General features: G+C 43.5%; 1 protein-coding gene across 1 annotated transcript in view; it reads left to right on the forward strand.

The window, feature by feature from the left end:
- Positions 1–26,594, forward strand: part of LOC126203384 (clathrin coat assembly protein AP180-like) — a 186,611-nt gene that overhangs the window by 104,726 nt on the left and 55,291 nt on the right. The window contains exon 4 of the mRNA XM_049937682.1: positions 10,453–10,671. Coding sequence (XP_049793639.1) covers positions 10,453–10,671 — 219 coding nt within the window. The remainder of the gene's footprint in view (positions 1–10,452; positions 10,672–26,594) is intronic.

Consider the following 26,594-nt stretch of genomic DNA (forward strand, 5'->3'; position numbering starts at 1 on the left):
ATTATCCATGTTGATATCTTTCTGACTACGCAATCTAACCATAGTAAACAAAAGAAATAAAATCTGAACTAAGTATCCTAACACTTCAGGTTTCACTCACATAAGCACACAAGAAATGGACATTACCCAATACATACGTACTATATACTACAATGACTAACTACTTAAATGTCCTGTTATTTTAAAACAAAGTACTAACAACAAGCACACCACTAATGATCCGAGGACACTGCACGGAGGCTACTTTACTACCTACAGGACAACTACACTGTAGCTTTACCTTTTGGTGATCTATCTTGGGTGCTGCTGCCCCCTGATATTGTGGAAGGTTATTAATTTTTCAAAATAATGAGCTCTCTGCTTCAGCTCCGGATACATAGTGTTCTCATGCAAAAAATCATACACAGGTATTACCACACAATATTGGTTAAGCAATACATACAGTACATGACAAAATTATTAAATGTCCTGCAACAAAGTTCGACTATATTAATTCCCTAGGTATCTCAAGGGTATTTCGTGGCCACTGCATATTCGAGCCCCACGCTGGGCGCCATTTTAATGATATGCACTTAAAATATCAAAGGCATATCATTAAAATGGCGCCCAGCGTGGGGCCCGAATATGCAGTGGCCACGAAATACCCTTGAGATACCTAGGGAATTAATATAGTCGAACTTTGTTGCAGGACATTTAATAATTTTGTCATGTACTGTATGTATTGCTTAACCAATATTGTGTGGTAATACCTGTGTATGATTTTTTGCATGAGAACACTATGTATCCGGAGCTGAAGCAGAGAGCTCATTATTTTGAAAAATTAATAACCTTCCACAATATCAGGGGGCAGCAGCACCCAAGATAGATCACCAAAAGGTAAAGCTACAGTGTAGTTGTCCTGTAGGTAGTAAAGTAGCCTCCGTGCAGTGTCCTCGGATCATTAGTGGTGTGCTTGTTGTTAGTACTTTGTTTTAAAATAACAGGACATTTAAGTAGTTAGTCATTGTAGTATATAGTACGTATGTATTGGGTAATGTCCATTTCTTGTGTGCTTATGTGAGTGAAACCTGAAGTGTTAGGATACTTAGTTCAGATTTTATTTCTTTTGTTTACTATGGTTAGATTGCGTAGTCAGAAAGATATCAACATGGATAATGAGCAACAGTTAGTTAATAGTGATACCGAGTTAGAAAATGGGACACAAAGTAATGTTAGTGACGTAGCTCAGGAAGTACAATGTGAGAATCTGGGGGCAGAAGGGCAAGAAATGTTGCCACTGCCACCCAGTGATTCAGTTGATAGCGTAAATAGTGAGCCATCCGCAAGCACTGGGCACGGACCAGAGAGTGGTGTGATGTCAGAAGTGCAATCATTAAAAGATATGTTTGAGCGCATGATCACTTTCCAAGCTGAATTTGTACAAATGCAAGCAGAGCGTGATAAAGAACGTGATGCCGAACAAGCAAAGCGTGACCAGAGATTGGTAGCTGAATTTGCATGTAAACAAGCAGAGCGTGATAAAGAACGTGATGCCAAACAAGCAGAGCGTGACCGACGCATGCATGAGAGGGACTTGCAGTTGATGCAAGCTTTAGAAGTTATGCAAAGTGACATTGTTAACTTGAAACAAAAATATGAAACCATGCCCAAAACGGTGCAAGCATTAAGCGAAGGACTAAATAGTATTCAAATGGCTAATGCCAATATCGTAGAGGAAGTCAGTGTCCTGACTAATAGGGTCGAACAACTAGAACTTAACACAACCCACGTAATTGAGAACAAAGTGATCGAACATGTGCACAAAGTAGAACGTAACTTCATAAAGGAATTAGATGAGAAAGTGCACGCCGCAATTGAGGCCAGAGAGATGGATTCTACTGCGGATGTGCAAGATCTTAAAAAGATAGTGCAAAAGGACATTCCGCTGTGGCAGCGGAGTGTGGACCGCCGTCTTGCCGAAATGGAGCTAAGTTTGCGGCAAGACGATGCGCTGGCGTATGTCACGCCAGCCAAGTCCAACAATGATAGGCATATAAATACAGCAGTACACAATTGTGACTGCAAGACAGGACAGGCAACCGATGTAAGCGGAACAAATAAATGTCATTCCAAAGTAGTGATTGAAGAAAGTCTGATTAGGAACCGACAGTTTCAGATCTTTACAACGGAGAAGAAATCTGTTCACCCTGTAGTGTTTATCAAGGGATTTAGAAACATTTTGCCTAGCGTTTGGAGTCATACCCAGAAAATACAGTTTGTTATGTCTTACATACAGGGAGATGCTGCGTTATGGGCAACCGAAGCAGCTGACAGTTGCGATACATATGAGCAATTCGAAAAGGCATTCTTGGCCAAATATTGGTCAACATGTATTCAGGAGAGATTACGGAAGGAAGTATATAATCCAGAGCCGTATTCTCCACGATTAGGCAATTTGCGAAAATATTTTGAGAAGTACATTAATAAGACCCGTTACTGGGACGAACAGATTTCATCTCGGGATTTGATCAGACTTTTGAAATCACACTTGCCGATACATGTAAAGGAAAAGCTTATACACGTGCCCGAAAATGATATGGAACATTTCTTGTCTATTCTGGACGCAATTGACCTGATTCAGGAGGACATTAAGGCGGCCTCTGAACAGATTAGAAGTAACGGAAATAGTTATAGAAATGGTAGCAATAACACGCCTCTAACCAGTAATAGAAACGGCGGAGGTAATAATAGGAGACAAGGGTATACACAAAACGGAAATAGAGATAGAGACCGGAACGGAAATAGACCACCGGGGAATAATGATAGGAAAAGGAGGTTCGATGACCGGTATGAAACAGGCCCACCAAGCAGTCATAGATGGAAAAATGCCAGGGGGCCGTACAACACTAATACTTATAATGATGCAAACCGAACTTGGCCACAGAACCAGAGGCCCAGTCCGGACCGGCAAAACAGTGATAGATATGACAATAACCGACCGCCACCACAAAATGCGCCAATTGCGCAGCCGTGGCGGCCGACGCAACACAACGTGCACATAGTGGAGGTCAATGACACAGAGCAGCCACGCCCATCCACTAGCAATAATTCAACAAACTAGATGCGGCCGAGATACGCTCTCCATCGTCGGCTACGGTTTGGAGTGAGAGCAGCCCGACACAAAACAAAACACCGAAAACAATCTGTATCCTTAGGTATAATGACGGGGTACAGATGGGAGATGAATTAATAACCGAACCATCCACGTGCATAAAGGAACACAAGGACAATGTACAAGTGATAATAGAAGTTAAAATTAACAATATTGATGTGCAAGTGGTCATAGATACAGGTGCTACTGTTAGTGTTATGAGTATGGACTTATTCAAGGTACTGGGGAAGGAAAGGCGTGTGCTGACTTTTCCCGTGAATAATTGTAGAGTCACTGGAGCCATAAGTGCACAGCGACAAATAATTAAGCTCCAAGTGCGGGTAGAGATGTATATAGGGGAAGAAGCCATAACGAGCTCATTCCTGGTAGTAAAGGGTTTAAAGGTAGCCTGCATTTTGGGGGTAGATTTTTTGAGAGAGAGGGACGCAATAATAGACCTTTCTAGGGGAAAATTAAGTTTGATGAATGCTGGTAGGAGAATAGAATTTTCCATGCTTAGATCTGAAGAGGTACCTGTACCTAATTGTAACGCCATAAATATAAAATGTAGGAATCAATCGATACTACAATTAGACAATTATTGTCCAGGGCAGAATCTCTATTATCCTGACGTACAAGGTGATCAATCAAAGGCGAATATGGATATATTAGTGAACAAAGTATCACAGTCCGAAAATTTAAATTCAATTCAACAGAAGGAAATAGTACAGTTATTATCTAATTATGCAGATGTATTTTCTGAACGACCAGGAGTTGTTCTGTGGTTGCGGAGTGGTCCTTTTTTACGCTTAAGAAAACGCTGGACGCTGAAGAATATAAACATATTTTACAGCATTATGTGCTGCGTACACTACAGGAAGACCTCGGAGACGATGGTTGCTTTTATTAGCATGACAAAACTGTGGACAACGAAATTTCTAAAATGGGCTAGCCTACTTAAAGTCTACAACTGAACCCCATGGAAAACCTTTGCGTTGAGTTAGAACTTTGATCTCACTCCAGAACTCAACGTCGTACATCCCTACCTTACATGAATTCGGCTGATCATGGAGAATGGGCTAGCCAGCCGTTGTGGCCGAGCGGTTGTAGGCGCTTCAGTCCGGAACCGCGCTGCTGCTACGGTCGCAGGTTCGAATCCCGCCTCGGGCATGGATGTGTGTGATGTCCTTAGGTTACTTAGGTTTAAGTAGTTCTAAGTCTAGGGGATCGATGACCTCAGATGTTAAGTCCCATAGTGCTTAGAGACATTTGAACCATTTAGTATTTAATCAAAATATCCACGGGTGTACTGCCGGTCTACAGTGTCCAACGGGCACAATATTTCGGCGATCATACATGTCGCCATCATCAGGTGAACTGACGGACTGAGCTCCTGTTGCGTGCCGGCACGGAGATCCGTACACTATGGCTGCTCAGGGGGAACTGGGTTCGGTCGCGGCGGCGGCCGATTTAAATACCCTCCGCCCGCGGCGCGCTCACTCCGCCGTCCGCGCCCCACGCCACGGTCGCGCGGTGGAACACATTGCGACGGCGTCTGAGATGACGTCGGTGTGATGGCTCTGTCCGCTGTGGTCGTCACAACTATACATTTGCTCGATTTACTCTTGATTAACCCAATCGCTGGTTCCCAAGCCTTGCTAAGATTATAGCCACAGTCACGGTTTATGAGGTCGTCATACGCTATGGAGTATGTACGCACGAGGATTCTGGTACACACGTCGAGATACTGGGACAGCGTTGTTAGAGAGGCCATCGAAATTCGCACCAATGACGACCTCATAAACCGTGACTGTGGCTATAACCTTAGCAAGGCTTGGGAACCAGCGATTGGGTTAATCAAGAGTAAATCGAGCAAATGTATAGTTGTGACGACCACAGCGGACAGAGCCATCACACCGACATGTATGATCGCCGAAATATTGTGCCCGTTGGACACTGTAGACCGGCAGTACACCCGTGGATATTTTGATTACCAAATACGCCGGGAGAAACTCAAGAATCACATTTAGTTTTTATTTACTTTTTTTTTTTTTGACAATGGGCTACCTTTTCTCCACAGACATTTAGACACCTTACTGAAAATGTCCCCATCAGAGTTCAAGACGTCATAAATGCGAAAGATGGCTACAGTCCTTATTTAAATCCCTAATAAGTGTCCAGATGGTTTTAATCAGAGAGTGTACGTCTCTAGAGACATCAGTTCAGAGACGACGTACTCATTCGAAGAACGATGACAAAGATCAAGCCGACCACGGACAATGAAAGCTTTTGAAATACAAGGGGCCTTCAAAAAGTAATGCAGATTTTTTCTGCAAGCAGGTTGGCTTCTAACACACTATGTTAGTCCTTATTCTTTTGACTATGAAACTCTATCTGTGAACGTAATCGTTCAATTGATGGCCTTATACCACCTTACTGGGAGGGTTTGTATGCCCACAGTGTACCATACTACTGGTGGAACGTCTTGCAGCATCAATAACCTCCACATCATCCACATACTACTTCCTGCGAAGTGCATCCATCATTGGACCAGATAAATGGACATCGGAAGGCGCGAGATCCGGCCTATAGGAAGGATGAGGTAGAACAGTCCAATGAAGTTTTGTGAGCTCCTTTAAGGTGCGTTTGCATTTTTGTGGCGACGAATATGCTGAAGTCATTTCTTCAGGGTAGCACAGTACACTTTATAGTTGATCGTTGCACCATGACGAAGAATATCAAACACAATAACTCTTTCAGAAGTCCGTCGCCGGGGCTTTATCGGCTGAAGGCGCAGCTGTGAACTTTTTCTTTGTAGGAGATGCGAAATGGCGCCAATCCTTAGACTGCCGTTTTGTTTTCGGTTCGAAGAGATGAATCTGTGTTTCATCGCGTATGGCGATATTCGACAAAACATTGACACGATCAGCCCCGTAATGTGTCAGCAATTACGCATAGACGATCCTCCGTTACTCTTTATGGTCTTCTGTTAGAGGGCGAGGAACCTTTGAGTTCCCAACAGGTGGACGAGTACGCCAGCACTACCAACAGAGACGTCCAGTTGAGAAGCAAACGACACATCGATCTCCACCAGTCCACAAAATCAGAAACAGCTGAACGTTGCCTTCAGACCAACCATAAAGTGCAATGCGAAGGTAGAAAAACGTTGCACAACCCGCCCCACTGTTGGGTCTGTGTATACAAGGAAGCTATCGAGACCAGGCTACCCCGTCAACAAGGACAATGGACCCAGAAGAAGGCCACTGCAACCGTGGCCCAAACGTTGGTTTTTCTCCAGCAGCAGTAGTTTTATACGAGGGCGGTTCAGAAAGTAACCTCCGATTGGCCACAGTGCGGGTTGTGGGGGGAGTAGCGACGCCATCTGTGCGTTCACGCACTCAACAGGTCAGTCGGCATCAAGCCATGGTCGAGTGAACGTCGTACCTGCGCTAGTTTAGTTTTTGTGGCAGTTTGAAATGTGTGCTGCAATAGAAAACCCCGCCAAATGTGAAGTGCGTGCTGTCATAAGGTTTTTTACAGCCAAAGGATATTCTGCAGCAGCTATTCATCGTGAGCTTTGTGCCGTGTACAGACCAAGAGTTATGAGTGAAGGAGTTGTCCGTGAATGGGTACGTTTATTTAAAAGTGGACGAGAAAACGTTCATGATGAAGAGAGGAGTGGTAGACCATCATTGGTGACTGACGAACTCGTTCAGACAGTTGATGCAAAAGTTCGTGAAAATCGACGTTTCTCAATGTCGGAGTTGTCTACTGGTTTTCCACAGATTTCTAAGACTCTCTTGTACGAGATAGTGACAGCAAGATTGGGTTACCGTAAGTTCTGTGCACGATGGGTGCCCAAAATTCTTACCGACCACCACAAAACTCAAAGAATGGCCTCTGCATTAGACTTTCTGTCACGTTATGAGGACGAAGGAGAACCATTGTTAAACAGAATCGTGACCGGTGACGAAACCTGGATTAAGTACGTGAACCCTGAGACAAAAGAACAATCAAAGATGTGGGCACATTCAAATTCGCCTACCAAACCAATAAAAGCCTCGCAAGATTTTTCTGCCAGAAAACTGATGGCAACGGTGTTTTGGGATGCCAAAGGGGTGTTGTTGGTTGAATTCATGGAACGTGGTACGACCATTAATCAAGACGTGTACTGTGAAACAATAAAAAAGTTACGACGGGCTATACAGAACAAACGCCGTGGTATGCTGACTTCCGGTATCGTTTTTTTGCACGATAACGCCCGTCCTCACTCTGCTCGCAGAACAACGGCCCTTCTTGAGTCCTTCAAGTGGGACGTTATCAACCATCCATCTTACAGCCCAGACCTGGCGCCAAGTGATTATCACCTCTTCATGCATTTGAAGAAATGGCTCGGGTCACAGCGGTTTGATGACGACGAAGAGCTCAAAGATGAGGTCACAGGCTAGCTCCAGGCACAAGCGGCTGATTTTTATGCAGAAGGAATTTCAAAGCTTGTGAAGAGATACGATAAGTGCCTCAATCGCTATGGAGACTATGTAGAAAAATAGTGCAAAGATGTAGTTGTAAGATGTATATATTAAAATATTTTTATTTAACTTGGTGTATTTTTTTAAATCAACCGGAGGTTACTTTCTGAACGGCCCTCGTACATTATGACGCGGTACCGTACCCAGAAAACTTTTATGTCGACTGACTCTGGTCGCGGAAGCCTACGCAATTATAAGGACAATGGACTTCAACTCAGTCAAGCGTGGGCTCCGGCACTGAAAATTCACCAAACGCAGCGGGAATGGAACACCGCCCACAGCGAAGGCGGAACGGAAACTGAGGGCCGCCACTCGATTCCCGAGCGCGAGCTAAACCATCACCGTGTCCTGCACATCGCGCGGTCCAAACACCTGGTGAGTGGAGGGGGAAATGACCGGTATATATATCGTTCCAACTAGTCCAGGATGCTAGTCAGCAGGAGTAACCTGACGATGATGGCACGTTGCGACGTCAAAAATTCGTTCTACAGCGATCAATCAGTCCGACTGCATACTAGAGACCTTGAAGCAGAATATTCGCCCGGAAAACCTACGAACACAATTCTTGGACATCGATGTGCAGAGATGTTCCTGCAACGACTGAGTGCTTAAAAAAATGTGTATAAACTTTGTCCCGTGCACCTTGGCTCCCAAACAAGAACGACATGTGCAAAATATGAACAATGCTTTTCCGAAAAAGACCATGGTGGGTGACGAGACTTGGTGTTATCAATACAAATCTACCACAAGACGAAGTAAAAAACTTCACATGAAGGGTGAACACTTTTGCAACATAACCGACATTCAAACCCATATGAAGAGCGTGTTGAACAACATCCAAAAGGGGAGAGTATATAGAACACATGAACCTTTGGAACTACCATCATAACTTTTCTCTATTTTTTTTATTAGTTCAGTCTCGAAACATTTTGAACTGAGGGACATCTACTTAATTTTGATATCCGACACGTCCTCAAACTGCCTGCAAATTTAACCATTTATTTTTCGTCCTATACCACTGGCCGTCAAATTGCGGTCCGCATCATGTATTCGTGCGTTCTGCGGTTCTTAGCCGTACGTGCCAACTAACAGTAAAACACAAAAACGCCAAATAAAGTTAGGAACTTCTTAAAAGTGTAGTTTTCATGCTCAGTAAAAAACAAAAATTCCAACAGAGACATTAATATTTCAATATGTGCTTAGGGTAGTACAACTACTGTCGGGTTAGAGTGACTAGTGACTACACTACTGGCCATTACAATTGCTACACCAAGAAAAACGGAAGATGATAAACGGATATTCATTCGACAAATCTGTTATACTAGAACTGACATGTGATTACATTTTCAAGCAATTTGGGTGCATAGAGACTGAGAAATCAGTACCCAGAACAATCACCTCTGGCCGTAATAAAGGCCTTGATACGCATGGGCATTGAGTCAAACAGAGCTTGGATGGCGTGTACAGGTACAGCTGCCCATGCAGCTTCAACACGATACCACAGTTCATCAAGAGTAGTGACTGGCGTATTGTGACGAGCCAGTTGCTCGGCCACCATTGACCAGACGTTTTGAATTGTTGGAGATCTGGAGAATGTGCTGGCCAGGTTAGCAGTAGAACATTTTCTGTATCCAGGAAGGCCCGTACAGGACCTACAACATGCGGTCGTGCATTATCCTGCTGAAATGTAGGGTTTCGCAGGGATCGAATGAAGGGTAGAGCCACGGGTCGTAACACATCTGAAATGTAACGTCCACTATTCAAAGTGCCATCAATGCGAACAATAGGCGACCGAGACGTGTAACCACGGTCACCCCATACCATCACGCCGGGTGATACGCCAGTATGGCGATGACGAATACACGCTTCCAGTGTGCGTTCACCGCGATGTCGCCAAATACGGATGCGACCATCATGATGCTGTAAACAGAAACTGGATTCATCCGAAAAAATGACGTTTTGCTATTCGTGTACGCAGGTTCGTCGTTGAATACACCATCGCAGGCGCTCCTGTCTGTGATGCAGCGGCAAGGGTAACCGCAGCCATGATCGCCGAGCTCATAGTCCATGCTGCTGCAAACGTCGTCGAACTGTTCGTGCAGATGATTGTTGTCTTGCGAACGTCCCCATCTGTTGACTCAGGGAACGAGACGAGGCTGCACGATCCGTTACAGCCACGCGGGTAAGATGCCTGTCATCTCGACTGCTAGTGATACGAGGCCGTTGGGATCCAGCACGGCGTTCCGTATTACCCTCCTGAACCCACCGATTCCATATTCTGCTAACAGTCATTGGATCTCGACAAACGCTAGCAGCAATGTCGCGATACGATAATTCGCAATCGCGATATGCTACAATCCGACCTTTATCAAAGTCGGAAACGTGATGGTACGCATTTCTCCTCCTCACACGAGGCATCACAGCAACGTTTCACCAGGCAACGCCGGTCAACTGCTGTTTGTCTATGAGGAATCAGTTGGAAACTTTCCTCACGTCAGCACGTTCTAGGTGTCGCCACCGGCGCCAACCTTGTGTGGATGCTCTGAAAAGCATATCACAGCATCTTATTCCTGTCGGTTAAATTTCGCGTCTGTAGCACGTCATCTTCGTGGTATAGCAATTTTAATGGGCAGTAGTGTATTTGTGTAGGTTACAGATTAATTTAAAGATCGGTAAAAGGGCCAGAAGTGACGGCCCACAACATCAGCACTGGCTCTTGTGCAAAAAAGTTTGACGACCACTGTCGTATATTGCAGATGCAGGATTGAGTTGGGGGGCGTGATCGCGTTGCAGGTGGTGTGGGTGGCCGGTGCAGGGGGCAGCGCTGAGCGCCCGCTCGTCGCGCAACCTGGCGGTGGTCACCTCCACCGTGGCCCACGGCTCGTTCGACCTGCGGGTGTCCGCCGCCCCACTGCCTCAGGCCGGCAACACCACCGACCTCGTGCCCGTCTCCGACCTGGTGCCGCCGCCGCCTCCGTCCACAGCCGCCTCCACCAGGGGAGACACTCCCAGGTACGAGCGTAGCGATTCTTTAGTATTTCCAAGGAACAAACGATCAAACAGTCTGTCAAACTTCACTGGTTTCCTCAAATACTTGTGAGTGTGCAGCTTTGTTTGACCTGTTTCGCAATAGTTTATATTTCAGCACAAGTGTTTAAAGAAAATGAGTTTTATTATGAGCCGTAGTAAAGTTAGCTTTGAAAAGCGCGCCGCAGCGCGTAGCGTGAAGCAGTAACACCGACTCAAAGGAAGGCCTCGGCACACTCCCAGGTACGAGTGTAGCGATTCTTTAGTATTTCCAAGGGACTCAGCAAACGATCAAACAATTTGTCAAACTTCAGTGGTTTCCTCAAATATTTGTGAGTGTGCAGCTTTGTTTGACCTGTTTCTCAATAGTTTATATTTCGGCGCACGTGTTTAAAGAAAATGAGTTTTATTATGAGCCGTAGTAAAGTTAGCTTTGAAAAGCGCGCCGCTATGCGTAGCGTGAAGCAGTAACACCGACTCAAAGGAAGGCCTCGGCACACTCCCAGGTACGAGAGTAGCTATTCTTTAGTATTTCCAAGGAACAAACGATCAAACAGTCTGTCAAACTTCACTGGTTTCCTCAAATACTTGTGAGTGTGCAGCTTTGTTTGACCTGTTTCGCAATAGTTTATATTTCAGCACAAGTGTTTAAAGAAAATGAGTTTTATTATGAGCCGTAGTAAAGTTAGCTTTGAAAAGCGCGCCGCTGCGCGTAGCGTGAAGCAGTAACACCGACTCAAAGGAAGGCCTCGGCACACTCCCAGGTACAAGTGTAGCGATTCTTAATATTTCCAAGGGACTCAGCAAACGATCAAACAATTTGTCAAACTTCAGTGGTTTCCTCAAATACTTGTGAGTGTGCAGCTTTGTTTGACCTGTTTCTCAATAGTTTATATTTCGGCGCACGTGTTTAAAGAAAATGAGTTTTATTATGAGCCGTAGTAAAGTTAGCTTTGAAAAGCGCGCCGCTATGCGTAGCGTGAAGCAGTAACACCGACTCAAAGGAAGGCCTCGGCACTCTCCCAGGTACGAGAGTAGCTATTCTTTAGTATTTCCAAGGAACAAACGATCAAACAGTCTGTCAAACTTCACTGGTTTCCTCAAATACTTGTGAGTGTGCAGCTTTGTTTGACCTGTTTCGCAATAGTTTATATTTCAGCACAAGTGTTTAAAGAAAATGAGTTTTATTATGAGCTGTAGTAAAGTTAGCTTTGAAAAGCGCACCGCTGCACGTAGCGTGAAGCAGTAACACTGACTCCAAGGAAGGCCTCGACACACTCCCACGTACGAGCGTAGCGATTCTTTAGTATTTCCAAGGTACTCAACAAACGATCAAACAGTCTGTCAAACTTCACTGGTTTCCTCAAATACTTGTGAGTGTGCGGCTTTGTTTGACCTGTTTCTCAATAGTTTATATTTTGGCGCACGTCTTTAAAGAAGATGAGTTTTATTATGAGCCGTAGTAAAGTTAGCTTTGAAAAGCGCACCGCTGCACGTAGCGTGAAGCAGTAACACTGACTCCAAGGAAGGCCTCGGCACACTCCCACGTATGAGCGTAGCGATTCTTTAGTATTTCCAAGGGACTCAACAAACGATCAAACAGTCTGTCAAACTTCACTGGTTTCCTCAAATACTTGTGAGTGTGCGGCTTTTTTGACCTGTTTCTCAATAGTTTATATTTTGGCGCACGTGTTTAAAGAAAATGAGTTTTATTATGAGCCGTAGTAAAGTTAGCTTTGAAAAGCGCGCCGCTGCGCGTAGCGTGAAGCAGTAACACCGACTCAAAGGAAGCCCTTGGCACACTCCCAGGTACGAGAGTAGCTATTCTTTAGTATTTCCAAGGAACAAACGATCAAACAGTCTGTCAAACTTCACTGGTTTCCTCAAATACTTGTGAGTGTGTGGCTTTGTTTGACCTGTTTCTCAATAGTTTATATTTCAGCACAAGTGTTTAAAGAAAGTGAGTTTTATTATGAGCTGTAGTAAAGTTAGCTTTGAAAAGCGCACCGCTGCGCATAGCGTGAAGCAGTAACACCGACTCAAAGGAAGGCCTCGGCACACACCCAGGTACAAGCGTAGCGATTCTTTAGTATTTCCAAGGCACTCAGCAAACGATCAAACAATTTGTCAAACTTCAGTGGTTTCGTCAAATACTTGTGAGTGTCCGGATTTGTTTGACCTGTTTCTCAATAGTTTATATTTCGGCGCACGTGTTTAAAGAAGATGAGTTTTAATATGAGCCGTAGTAAAGTTAGCTTTGAAAAGCGCACCGCTGCGCGTAGTGTGAAGCAGTAACAACGACTCAAAGGAAGGCCTCGGCACACTCCCAGGTACGAGCATAGCGATTCTTTAGTATTTCCAAAGGACTCAGCAAACGATCAAACAATTTGTCAAACTTCAGTGGTTTCCTCAAATACTTGTGAGTGTGCGGCTTTGTTTGACCTGTTTCTCAATAGTTTATATTTCGGCGCACGTGTTTAAAGAAAATGAGTTTTAATATGAGCCGTAGTAAAGTTAGCTTTGAAAAGCGCGCCGCTATGCGTAGCGTGAAGCAGTAACACCGACTCAAAGGAAGGCCTCGGCACTCTCCCAGGTACGAGAGTAGCTATTCTTTAGTATTTCCAAGGAACAAACGATCAAACAGTCTGTCAAACTTCACTGGTTTCCTCAAATACTTGTGAGTGTGCAGCTTTGTTTGACCTGTTTCGCAATAGTTTATATTTCAGCACAAGTGTTTAAAGAAAATGAGTTTTATTATGAGCTGTAGTAAAGTTAGCTTTGAAAAGCGCACCGCTGCACGTAGCGTGAAGCAGTAACACTGACTCCAAGGAAGGCCTCGACACACTCCCACGTACGAGCGTAGCGATTCTTTAGTATTTCCAAGGTACTCAACAAACGATCAAACAGTCTGTCAAACTTCACTGGTTTCCTCAAATACTTGTGAGTGTGCGGCTTTGTTTGACCTGTTTCTCAATAGTTTATATTTTGGCGCACGTCTTTAAAGAAGATGAGTTTTATTATGAGCCGTAGTAAAGTTAGCTTTGAAAAGCGCACCGCTGCACGTAGCGTGAAGCAGTAACACTGACTCCAAGGAAGGCCTCGGCACACTCCCACGTATGAGCGTAGCGATTCTTTAGTATTTCCAAGGGACTCAACAAACGATCAAACAGTCTGTCAAACTTCACTGGTTTCCTCAAATACTTGTGAGTGTGCGGCTTTTTTGACCTGTTTCTCAATAGTTTATATTTTGGCGCACGTGTTTAAAGAAAATGAGTTTTATTATGAGCCGTAGTAAAGTTAGCTTTGAAAAGCGCGCCGCTGCGCGTAGCGTGAAGCAGTAACACCGACTCAAAGGAAGCCCTTGGCACACTCCCAGGTACGAGAGTAGCTATTCTTTAGTATTTCCAAGGAACAAACGATCAAACAGTCTGTCAAACTTCACTGGTTTCCTCAAATACTTGTGAGTGTGTGGCTTTGTTTGACCTGTTTCTCAATAGTTTATATTTCAGCACAAGTGTTTAAAGAAAGTGAGTTTTATTATGAGCTGTAGTAAAGTTAGCTTTGAAAAGCGCACCGCTGCGCATAGCGTGAAGCAGTAACACCGACTCAAAGGAAGGCCTCGGCACACACCCAGGTACAAGCGTAGCGATTCTTTAGTATTTCCAAGGCACTCAGCAAACGATCAAACAATTTGTCAAACTTCAGTGGTTTCGTCAAATACTTGTGAGTGTCCGGATTTGTTTGACCTGTTTCTCAATAGTTTATATTTCGGCGCACGTGTTTAAAGAAGATGAGTTTTAATATGAGCCGTAGTAAAGTTAGCTTTGAAAAGCGCACCGCTGCGCGTAGTGTGAAGCAGTAACAACGACTCAAAGGAAGGCCTCGGCACACTCCCAGGTACGAGCATAGCGATTCTTTAGTATTTCCAAAGGACTCAGCAAACGATCAAACAATTTGTCAAACTTCAGTGGTTTCCTCAAATACTTGTGAGTGTGCGGCTTTGTTTGACCTGTTTCTCAATAGTTTATATTTCAGCACAAGTGTTTAAAGAAAGTGAGTTTTATTATGAGCCGTAGTAAAGTTAGCTTTGAAAAGCGCACCGCTGCACATAGTGTGAAGCAGTAACACTGACTCCAAGGAAGGCCTCGGCACACTCCCAGGTACGAGCATAGCGATTCTTTAGTATTTCCAAAGGACTCAGCAAACGATCAAACAATTTGTCAAACTTCAGTGGTTTCCTCAAATACTTGTGAGTGTGCGGCTTTGTTTGACCTGTTTCTCAATAGTTTATATTTCAGCACAAGTGTTTAAAGAAAGTGAGTTTTATTATGAGCCGTAGTAAAGTTAGCTTTGAAAAGCGCACCGCTGCACATAGTGTGAAGCAGTAACACTGACTCCAAGGAAGGCCTCGGCACACTCCCAGGTACGAGCGTAGCGATTCTTTAGTATTTCCAAGGGACTCAACAAACGATCAAACAATTTGTCAAACTTCTGTGGTTTCCTCAAATACTTGTGAGTGTGCGGCTTTGTTTGACCTGTTTCTCAATAGTTTATATTTTGGCGCACGTGTTTAAAGAAGATGAGTTTTATTATGAGCCGTAGTAAAGTTAGCTTTGAAAAGTGCGCCACTGTGTGTAGCGTAAAGCAGTAACACCGACTCAAAGGAAGGCCTCGGCTCACTCCCAGGTACGAGTGTAGCGATTCTTTAGTATTTCCAAGGGACTCAGCAAACGATCAAACAATTTGTCAAACTTCAGTGGTTTCCTCAAATACCTGTCAGTGTGCGGCTTTGTTAGACCTGTTTCTCAATAGTTTATATTTCGGCGTACGTGTTTAAAGAAAATGAGTTTTATTATGAGCCGTAGTAAAGTTAGCTTTGAAAAGCGCGCCGCTGCGCGTAGCATGAAGCAGTAACACCGACTCAAAGGAAGGCCTCGGCACACTCCCAGGTACGGGCATAGCGATTCTTTAGCATTTCCAAGGACCTCAGCAAACGATCAAACAATTTGTCGAACTTCACTGGTTTTCTCAAATACTTGTGAGTGTGCGGCTTTGTTTGACCTGTTTCTCAGTAGTTTATATTTCGGCGCACGTGTTTAAGGTGAGTTTTCTTACGAGCCGTAGTAAAGTTAGCTTTGAAACGCGCGCCGCTGCGCATAGCGTGAAGCAGCAACACCGACTTGGTCAGAACACACACGTCCGGGCTGTGTCAGGGCCAAGCGTCGGACGAGTGACAGCCGTGCTCCGGTCCATTCCTGCAGGGGTCACACATGACCGGGGTACGTCTGTGTCTTTGTTGTTCCTTGTAGTGACTCGGACGCGGTGATCTGTTTCTGTTTGTGAAAGGTGTAATACATGTTCACTAATTTTTGTAATAGTGCTATCACTTGCTTTAGACAAAGAGGAAAAGAACGAAAGCAAACAAGAAGAAGAAAATTATGGATCCACAGTGCCTCGAAAACAAGACCAGTACAGGGCGAGTTCGAACATTATTTTCTCATCTCATAGATGATGAGACTAAGTTTTATCAGTACTTTAGGATGACGCAGTACACCTTCTGTGAACTTTTAAAGAAACTAGAACCAAGACTGAGAAAAAACGACACTTTCTGGAGAGTATCAGTTTCACCCTAAGAACGACTGGATTTATTTTAAAGGTAGGTTAAAGAAAAGTACACAGAACACAAATAAATAATAAGTTTTAAGGACAGCATTTTTATTTTATGACTTTAGTAATTGAAAGATAAATACATAAGTTAGTAAATAATAGTTAAATTCTACTACCCTAAGAAAAACAAATGAGGACTATTCAGTGAATTAGTTTCTGAAGCTGATGAGGAACATGGGGGATGATGGCTTTGGTTATTTATATACGAATTGTGGGAATCTCTTTGCTGATCCAAAAGCTGCTGTGTAGGTTCTGTTGACTCGTTTTCCACAGGTGAAGGATATGGTGTTGAAACAGATTTTGCTGAGGAATTGGAGGATGATGGAGTGAATTGATGGACCGATACGTCATTCATGAGTTGCTTCAGTTCAAAGTCTTGTGCAATTGAAAAAAATCCTAATTTTAGCTTGATGAAAAAGTAGTGGATGCATCGATTTTAGGGCTGGTGCTATACCAACAAAAAAAGCGTCAACTAGGTTTTGTACTTCTCTCTGTTTTCCAGCTTTTTTTTTCTGCCAACTCAAAAAGTTTCTGAATTCTCCACAAGGGACTGTGGAATGGCAAGAACGTGTCGTCTTGGCAATATAACGATGACATAAACCAAACATCTGTTTGTAAAATAAAAAGTAAATAAATATCTTTCGGGTATTAAAACTTGTATAGTTTTTATCTTACCTTTGGCTTGTACATCTGTTGCAATCGTCTCCCTAAATCTGTCTTTGTACTCGATATTCCTGTAGTTTTCACTTCCCTGATCGTAAAGAACAGGAAACTTACGAAGTTCTTCTATTAGGCGTTCCACATCCATGTTTTGTACACATAACAGTCTTCCGCAGTTGCACAGCTCACAAGACAATTAAGCTCGGGACACACATGCCCGGACCGTGTCCGTGCCGAGACATGTCCGAGTATCGGCCGTCACCCGGACAACGAAATACATCATTAAAACAAATGTAACGTAGCAGGCCCCACTTGACTGGGCTGAGCACGGGGAATGTCAACGGGCCGGGGCCGGGCCGGGCGGGATTCGCCGTGTCTAATTTTTCACGTGACGGACACGGCCTGACGGTAGAATTGTGTTGTGAGCTGTGCAAGTGCGCAAGACTGTTCTGTGTACAAAACATGCATGTGGAACGACTAATAGAAGAACTTCGTAAGTTTTCTGTTCTTTACAATCAGGGAAGTGAAAACTATGGGAATATCGAGTACAAAGACAGAGTTTGGAAGACAACTGCAACAGATCTACAAGCCAATGGTAAGATAAAAACTATACAAGTTTTAATACCCGAAAAATATTTATTTACTTTTTATTTTACAAACAGATGTTTGGTTTATGTCGTCGTTATATCGCCAAGGCGACATGTTCTTGCCATTCCACAGTCCCTTGTGGAGAATTCAGGAATTTTTTGAGTTGTTCTCGTACAGCAAATGCAGCATCTGTTGATCTCCCACGAATTCGAGGTAGATTTCGAAGATCTGATGATCTTCCGGATCCCTCAGCAGCTTCCTTTTGATCCATCCTCTGTTCGGGCACCCTATAACCTTCCATTTTTCGAATAAAGTTGTACAGTACACACGCAGCCGTCACGATCATTGTAAGGTTATTAGGATCTCCCTGAAGGATTCTTCTAAATATTCAAAATTTCTGTTCCAATATACCGAATGCATTTTCGGATAGTCGTCTTGCCTGACTCAAACGATAATTAAATATATTGCCATGTCAATTGTTAAGTTCCTGCCAGGATATGGTCACTTCAAGTACGTTTTGAGAGGGAAAGTTTCATCGGGTAAAGTTTTACTCCTTGGGACGCTAAGTGTATTGTTTTCCAATGACTTTCCAAGGTTTGAATTTACTAGAGTGCCTCCATCAGAACTTTTTCCGTACGCTCCCACGTCTATTATAACATGGGTCAACCAGAGCAAGAAGCACAATGGAATATGTTTTTCTGCAATTCCAATAGAGACTTCCTGAGTTGTTTGGAGCCTGTATTGTTAGGACGATAGCTCCAACTGTCGATTTTCCCAACCTGTAGCTGAAGGAAATAGTTTTAAAGGAATCTACTGTAGCAAGGAAACTGAAAAAAAATTGAACTGTATAAGATGAGAAATACTGTATAATCTAAATAATCTATAAAATATTGCAGCATTTTAAACCTTATAAGGAGTAGAGGAATGCAAAAAAAAAAAAAAAAAAAAAAAATGGGCATCTGTTCGTGACCAACTAAGGAAGACCCTGCAGAAAAGGAAAACTGTTTCAGGACAAGCTGCTGTTCATAAACATAAATATAAGTATGAAGATCTCTTAAAATTCCTACTACCTTACATGGTAGAACGAGAAACAGTTTCCAATGTTCCTTACACGCAAGACAATAATGAGCATAAACAAGTATCAAATACAGATTCCCAAGAGGAGCAGTGTATTGATGAAAACGAAAAAGAGTCTACACAAGAAGACATTGCAGATGAAGAATGGGTCATTAAAACCCAGGGTAGTGAAACAGAGAATTTGATACAGCACACTCGGCATTCCCAGACGTCCTCAGTTCATTCGTCCGTCACTTCAAATAAGAACACGTTTATGAAACCACCACTGAAACGAAAATTTCAGCGTGAGGTGAAAATTAGTGAACATGTTTTACAGCTTTCACAAACAGAAACACAGATCACCGCGTCCGAGTCACTACAAGGAACAACAAAGACACGGACGTGCCTCGGTCACGTGTGGCCCCTGCAGGCTGCAGGAACGGACCACAGCATGGCCGTCACTCGTCCGACGCTCGGCCCTGACACGGCCCGGACGTGTGTGTCCCGACCTTTATACCGTCAGCTGTATCCGTCACGTGAAAAATTAGACACGGCGAATCCCGCCCGGCCCGGCCCCGGCCCGTTGACATTCCCCGTGCACGGCCCGGTCAAGTGGGGCCCGCTACGCTACATTTGTTTTAATGATGTATTCCGTTGTCCGGGTAACGGCCGATACTCGGACGTGTCTCGGCACGGACACGGTCCGGACATGTGTGCCTCGACCTTCAAAGGAAGGCCTCGGCGCTTGTTCGTGACGTCACGTCAGCTAGGCACGGCGAACGCCAGGTCTGTTGCAGGCATACTCATAATGGTGGTGTCTCCCTCCCAGACACAGGAAAATGTGAAACTATTGGCGGTAGTTGACCAACACACATTGTTCTGAGAGATTTCTGCAATCAAGTAATTGTGCAATTCATTACACTTCTTAACAAATAGTGTACTCCTGAACTTAAATTTCCACCTGTTTTAAGGATTGACATACAAAAACAACTTCATGGTCCAGCAGCAACAGAATTCGTGCTTCTTTACCTTATTTGTAAATCTGAGGAAGTTACGTTTGTACTGGGTTGCTTTTACAAGAAACTGTGAACATACTGGTGCTCTTCTTTAGGTATCTAGGTTGACTATGGGGTGAGGAGCACTGAATGTTAATGAAATATCTTGCGATTGTACACGTAGGGGGAGGGGCGCGGGACAGAAGAAGAGGCAAAAGAGAGATACTTGTTCCATTAAACAAAATTTTTTTTATCATATAAAGTTTCTCCTTTCAGTTGCAAGAGGGGAATATTTATCTTTTCTAATGTGCGTGTTTAAAAAAGTTTAAGCTCAGCAGTATTTTCGATGTATGAAGCTATTTTGTTTCCTGTTTAGAATTCCTTTCGCTGAAAACGACTGTAATCTAATGACTGGCAACAGTTGGACATTTACACATGTAAATTAGTTCACATTTCCAGTGACGATGTCGAACGAAAATAAATAAAAGAAACGATTTCATTGTAAGGGGGTTGGGGTAAGTTTCGATAACAAAATGGATCAAGTAAATATAGTTACTTGAATGTAAAATTTCCGAAGCTTGCAATGGGGCAAAGCGTCTTCTCATATTGATCTACGTTTGTTTCGACAGGATTCAGTAATACAGAACGATCTTCATTTGTAGCTTTACGATAGTAAGAAAATCTTTCATCTAAATAAAACTGCAGAATCCAAAACAATACCAAACATTTTGTCCAAAAATAAGAGATTTATAGTGATAAGCACGCCCAGGCGTTTCTGCCTGCAACAGACCTGGCGTTCGCCGTGCCTAACTGACGTGACGTCACCAACAAGCACCGAGGCCTTCCTTTGAGTCGGTGTTGGAAGCAGTCGCCCTTCGTTTTCTGGCGGTGGCGCCTTTGTCGCAATTGAAGGCTTCGGTGTCTCCCTCTAGAGGGAAAGGGGAAAAGTGGGCTGTTCGCGCGGGTTTAAGAGGTGGCTGGATGGGCTCTCGTAGAGAGTTGGCAGTCGGGGCATCAAGAAGCGACTTTTCCGCCGGAGCTAGAGGGACAGCACGCAGACCGCGGCATCAGCGTAAGCGACGCGAGCAGCGGCTCCGTGGTATGGGGCGTTAACTGCTCGTTGCGAAAGGAATCTTCCTGAGCGTCGGTCCCCAAGTTCGGCGGTATGATGTCGACCGGCGAGGAGGTTCTGAAAATCGGCGCGCATTCCTGTGTCCGTTGAAACGGCTACAGTGGCCGGCTCGGCAGAGCATTTGGAGGTGCTGCGTTGGTTCAGTCCTGGGCGTCGTAACACACCAGAAGTTGAGTATTGGTGTTAACAGATTTTATGAAGTTTAATTGAATTCAATTTACTTATTCTTGGCCGGCCGGAGTGGCCGAGCGGTTCTAGGCGCTACAGTCTGGAACCGCTAGGCCGCTGCGGTCGCAGGTTCGAATTCTGCCTCGGGCATGGATGTGTGTGATGTCATTAGGTTAGTCAGTTGTAAGTCGTTCTAAGTTCTAGGGGACTGATGACCTCAGAAGTTGAGTCCCATTGTGCTCAGAGCCATTTGAACTTACTCTTGTTAATTACACCAGCAGTTTTTTTTTGGGGGGGGGGGCGGGGAGGTTTCCCGCCATTCATTCTCGTCTGCCCACCCGCGGGAAGGTGGTGATATTAGAAAGGATGGTCCGTTTGTCCCCTTTTGAGGACGAAAGGGGGGGGCGGGGGATCAGAGTAAATCTGTGGTTAGGATTTCTTCTTTCCCCTCCCAGCTTACCTACGGGTTTATTCGACTGTTAGCCTCTGCCATGTCTGTGAAAGTCTAAGGCAGTGGCCGGCCGAAGTGGCCGTGCGGTTAAAGGCGCTGCAGTCTGGAACCGCAAGACCGCTACGGTCGCAGGTTCGAATCCTGCCTCGGGTATGGATGTTTGTGATGTCCTTAGGTTAGTTAGGTTTAACTAGTTCTAAGTTCTAGGGGACTAATGACCTTAGCAGTTGAGTCCCATAGTGCTCAGAGCCATTTGAATTTGAATCTAAGGCAGTAATGACTGTACTGTTTAAAATGCAAGGCACTAAGACCTGATCCATTCTCTCGCCTGCCATAACTAATGTTACTAGACTCACGTGTAAAAAGTACTCTAAGAAAGAAGAAAAATTCCTTTTGACTCGTGGTAAGAACTAGTCAATTGCATAACGAATTCCTGCTCATCTGGAAGCTGTAACTTACTTAAATTTGTGTTTATGTATATTTGGCTACAATAAGCAAGGTTGTTAATGTACGCCATAGTGGATTTTTTATATTGTTTCTAGTCAGCAAAAACTGTGGTGTGTTTTACCAATTCACTACCTTTAAGACTTTTACTCATCGTGCTTATGTGTTTTACGCAGGTAGTTGGTTATTAGTGTTTTTTCTTGCCATGCAGAAATTTGCCATTTCATTACGGGTAGAAATTGTTGCCTTGAAAGGAGAATGTTGTAAAAGTTCGCAAGTCCTACCTGGCGATCGTGTGTGTTTGCCGTAAGTTAACTGGCAGAAATTTGTAAAATTTGTTTTTTATATATTTTGGAAATGTTAATGTTATTAACTGTGAGTGTCCCCCGTGTGCATGACTCATGCGTTTTGGTTTTTCTATATTGAGAACTTTTGTAAACAGGATTGTCTTTATATGTTGCAGACAAGTTAGATTCTGCGCCATTTAATGAATGGAGTGAAATTCACCTGTAATTTAACTGAGCTTGAAATATTATACAGCGTCGCGTTGTATACGTTAAATTGATTGCCTGTACTTGCCTTTTACTAGCGTGAAATTTTTTATAATAATTTAATAATTTAAAGGTCCTTTCCTATCGTAAATTGTGACTTATTTGTTAAATGATTGTTGGTCTTTTTTTAAAAAAATATCCTAAAGTCTTGCACCAAATTTAAATAAAGAGTGTTATTGAAAATTGCGTGTAATTTCACCTGTTATTCCTTGGCACCTACTTCCACTTTACATTTTGTGTTTGATTGAGATTAATAACCTTTGGTGAACTAGTAGTAATTTTACGGTTCACCATCTCTTTCACAACCATACATTGATGTCACAAAAGTCATAGACTACCTCCTAATTTCGTGTCGCACCTCCTTTTACCCGGCGTAGTGCAACAAATCGACGTAGCATGGACTCCAAAAGTCGTTGGAAGTCTCCTGCAGTAATATCGAGCCATGCTGTCTCTACGGCGGTCCATAATTAGGAAAAAGTTACCGGTGCAGGATGTTGTGCACGAACTGACCTCTAGATTGCACCCCATTAATGTCCAGCCGGCCGCGGTGGTCTAGCGGTTCTAGGCGCTCAGTACGGAACCGCGCGACTGCTAAGGCCGCAGGTTCGAATCCTGCCATGGGCATGGATGTGTGTGATGTCCTTAGGTTAGTTAGGTTTAAGTAGTTCTAAGTTCTAGGGGACTGATGACCTCAGATGTTAAGTCCCATAGTGCTCAGAGCCATTTGAACCATTTTTTCGTGGCGTTTGCGCCACACTAGAACCTTACCATCAGCTGTTACTAACTGAAATCGGGACTCATATGACCAGGTCACGATTTTACAGTCTTCTAGGATCCAACCGATATGGTCACGAGCCCAAGAGACGTGTTGCAGGCGATGTCGTGCTGGTTAGCAAAGGCACCCGCGTCGGACGCCTGTTGTCATACACTATTTACGCCAAATTTCGTCGCAGTTTTCTAACGGATGCGTTCGTCGTGCGTTCCACATTGATTTCTGCGGTTAGTTCGCGCAGTTTTGGTTGTCTGTTAGCACTGACAACTATACGAAAACTCCGCAACTCTCGATCGTTAAGGCCTTCAGCCACTGTATTGTCCGTGGTGAGAGGTAATGCCTGAATCTGGTATTCTCGGCACATTCTAGACGCAGTATAGCTCCAACTACCATTCCGCGTTCCAAATCTGTTATTCCCGTCGTGCGGCCATAATCACGTGTTCGCGTCTGAAACATTTTCAAATGAATCAGCTGAGAACAATTGACTGTTCCGCCAGTGCTGTGTCCTTTTCCATCTTGTTCACTCGATACTAGCGCCATCACTATATGAGCATATGGCTGCCCCATGACTTTTGTCGCCTCAGTGTATATTACGAGGGCTTACATTTTAACAGTGGGAACTATTTACAGCTTATACAAAGTAGATAAATTTTTGAAAGTTTTACTGTCCTCCGAAGTAGTTACCTGCATTGTGGATAATCAATTGACAGCGATTTGGAACTCGTAGCATATCCTTTGCAGCGGCAGTTGCGTTGATAGTTCCAGTTGAGCCGTATATTACCCAACGAATCTCTGTAATAATTCTGAAGTGTATGTGATGAAGTGTTTCGGTCGGCTTAGGAATCAAGTTTTCACGAGGGCTTAAGTCCATGCAGTGCGGTGGGTGTTACAGCAAATCCCAGCCCCACTTATCGAACAAATCAGTCACAACTTGCACCATATGCGACCGAACGTCGTGCTGCAAAATTATGGGCGGGACCTGCAGAAAGAGCAACCACCAACTTAAGTCTGTGTATTTCAGCTTGGTTCCTAAATTGAAGGAAGCACTATTACAGAGATTCGTCGGGCAATAGACCGCTCCATAGATTCTATCAGCAGAACTGGCGATGTTAAAGGTATCCTACGAGTTTCACATCGCTGACGAAAGACTGTGCACAATGCTGACGACTACTTTGAAGGACCTATCTTCTACAAGTTGTAAATAAATAGATGCCGCAATTAATGTTCCAACCCTCGTACACAGAAAGAAGTAAGAAGGAAATCGTATTTTATGCAGAACACACTAGTGGGAATGCAATAGAGTAAAAATAAATAAATAAATAAAAAAATAAAAAAAAACAACAACAATAGCCATCCGGTTCTTCCATGATCGATGTGGTATTTTAATGAATTTACATTAGAGGGCGAAGTTGGAGAGAATAAATTTCCGCATACTTGTGTCGCGAAGTAATCCTAACAAGTTAATGTTAAGTTTGGCTGTGCGGTCGGAGAAAGTTAATGTGATCATACGTTTCTTACATACATATTTTTTGACAAATCGTATGGGTATATTTATCCCTCAGTTTCGACCACTCCTTGGAGCGGTGCCTAGTTTTCTTTTTCTTCCTTATATACAGTTCTGAAATCAATGCAAAAATGCTTTGTCTCCATTGGAAGCCATTACCACTAGCGTCAAAATACGTCGCCACACAATACGCACAGTGCGATAGTTGTCTCAAACGAGAGGTTAAATTTGGCAGACCCGTTTGGTAGGTTTGCGCGCTGATTTGATAAAACCGTAATTAGGAAACAGTGAATTTAACAGGAAGTTTAATCGTTACCGGGGGCCTTACGCTACCTGAACAAATAATGAATCAACCTCAGGATATGTCACGCTAATACCTTGAAACACCGCCTCTAACGTTGATAATGACTTGAATTCAGCCAGGAAGAGGGCCCAAAATTTTCTTGAAGTGTGTAATATCCAGCTGGGCCCACCCGTTGTTATTAGATCCCGTAGGGCTATCATACTGAGTGGATGTTAGATCCTACGTATCACAAACTGATGTAAATAGTCCCAGACATCTTCTGTGGTGTGAAACAGAGTGACTGACAAGGGGACGCCACGACGTTTGCAACGCGGATTTACTTCAGACTTCGTACACTCGTAGTACTCCATTAGGACAACAAAATGTGTAACCAGTAGCGCGTACTCCTCAAGAGTTATTGAGAAAAACGCAAGATAATTTCGGTCGTCAGATATATACCTGTGCGTGGCCGCTTTTACTATGAAGCGGCGGCAGCCGAGTGGGTAGGAGGCTATGAGCATCCTTATGTCGTAACGGGACGACTTCCTATTATTCTGTTTATGTAGCCGAAGAGGAACTGCTTTCCTTTATCCATTTGTATATAAAAAAAGCGGGTAGCGTTCAAGCCCCGAAATCGCTGGATCGAGTCCAGTTCGTCACTTTTTTTTATTTTCAACACAGTCATTTTCTTTACTATTTATATTACAATTGATATAATGGGAAAAATACGTGTAATCGGATGAACTTTTATTAAATTTGCAATGTTATTTGACAGTCAACAAATTTTTATTATCCCAAATAATATAATATTCATAACTATCGACTAGTAAACGACCAAACGCATAAAGTGATACTGAAAATGTATGCTTGTCCGTGACTTCAAAATTGTTCGTATTTAATGGAAAAAGAACGAGAAATTGCTTCTCACGAAGACGCTATTAAAATACACTCGATACTGCATGATCAATTATCAGCGCCGATATTTGAGGAAATGCTGCGTTATGCATGGTTTGCTTCCAAATTATCGGCTGAAAGAGAGGTTTTTGAAAATGTTAACGAGGTTTGTTTTCCCACGGACAACCTCAAAAGACCTTACGTATGAGGAAACAGCATTTATTCAATGCAGCTGGTGCCGTTTAACTTCGTGTTTTCCATGTTTTTGCGAAAAATACCACCCTGCCATTGTAATCGTAATGTCGAAAGCGACGATTAATTGTACATGTTTCGAAAGCCGTCTGTGCCGATCAAAACTTGGGGGTAACACGTAATTTCGGGCTTCTTCGCGGTATAAGGGATTTCTCAGACCACGGACAAGCATACATTTTCAGTATCACTTTATGCGTTTGGTCGTTTACTAGTCGATAGTTATGAATATTATGTTATTAGTGATAATAAAAATTTGTAGACTGCCAAATAACATTGTAAATTCAATAAAAGTTCATCCGATTACACGTATTTTTCCCATTATATCAATTGTAATATAAATAGTAAAGAAAATGACTGTGTTAAAAATAAAAAAAACTGACGAACGGGACTCGATCCAGCGATTATGGGGCTTGAACGCTACCCACTTCTTTTAAAATCTCATTTTTTCCTCTTCGTTCTTTGTATCTGCTCGGGGCGGACGTTGCAACACA

This window comes from Schistocerca nitens, chromosome 9, assembly GCF_023898315.1.
Source record: "Schistocerca nitens isolate TAMUIC-IGC-003100 chromosome 9, iqSchNite1.1, whole genome shotgun sequence".
Lineage (NCBI taxonomy): Eukaryota > Metazoa > Arthropoda > Insecta > Orthoptera > Acrididae > Schistocerca > Schistocerca nitens.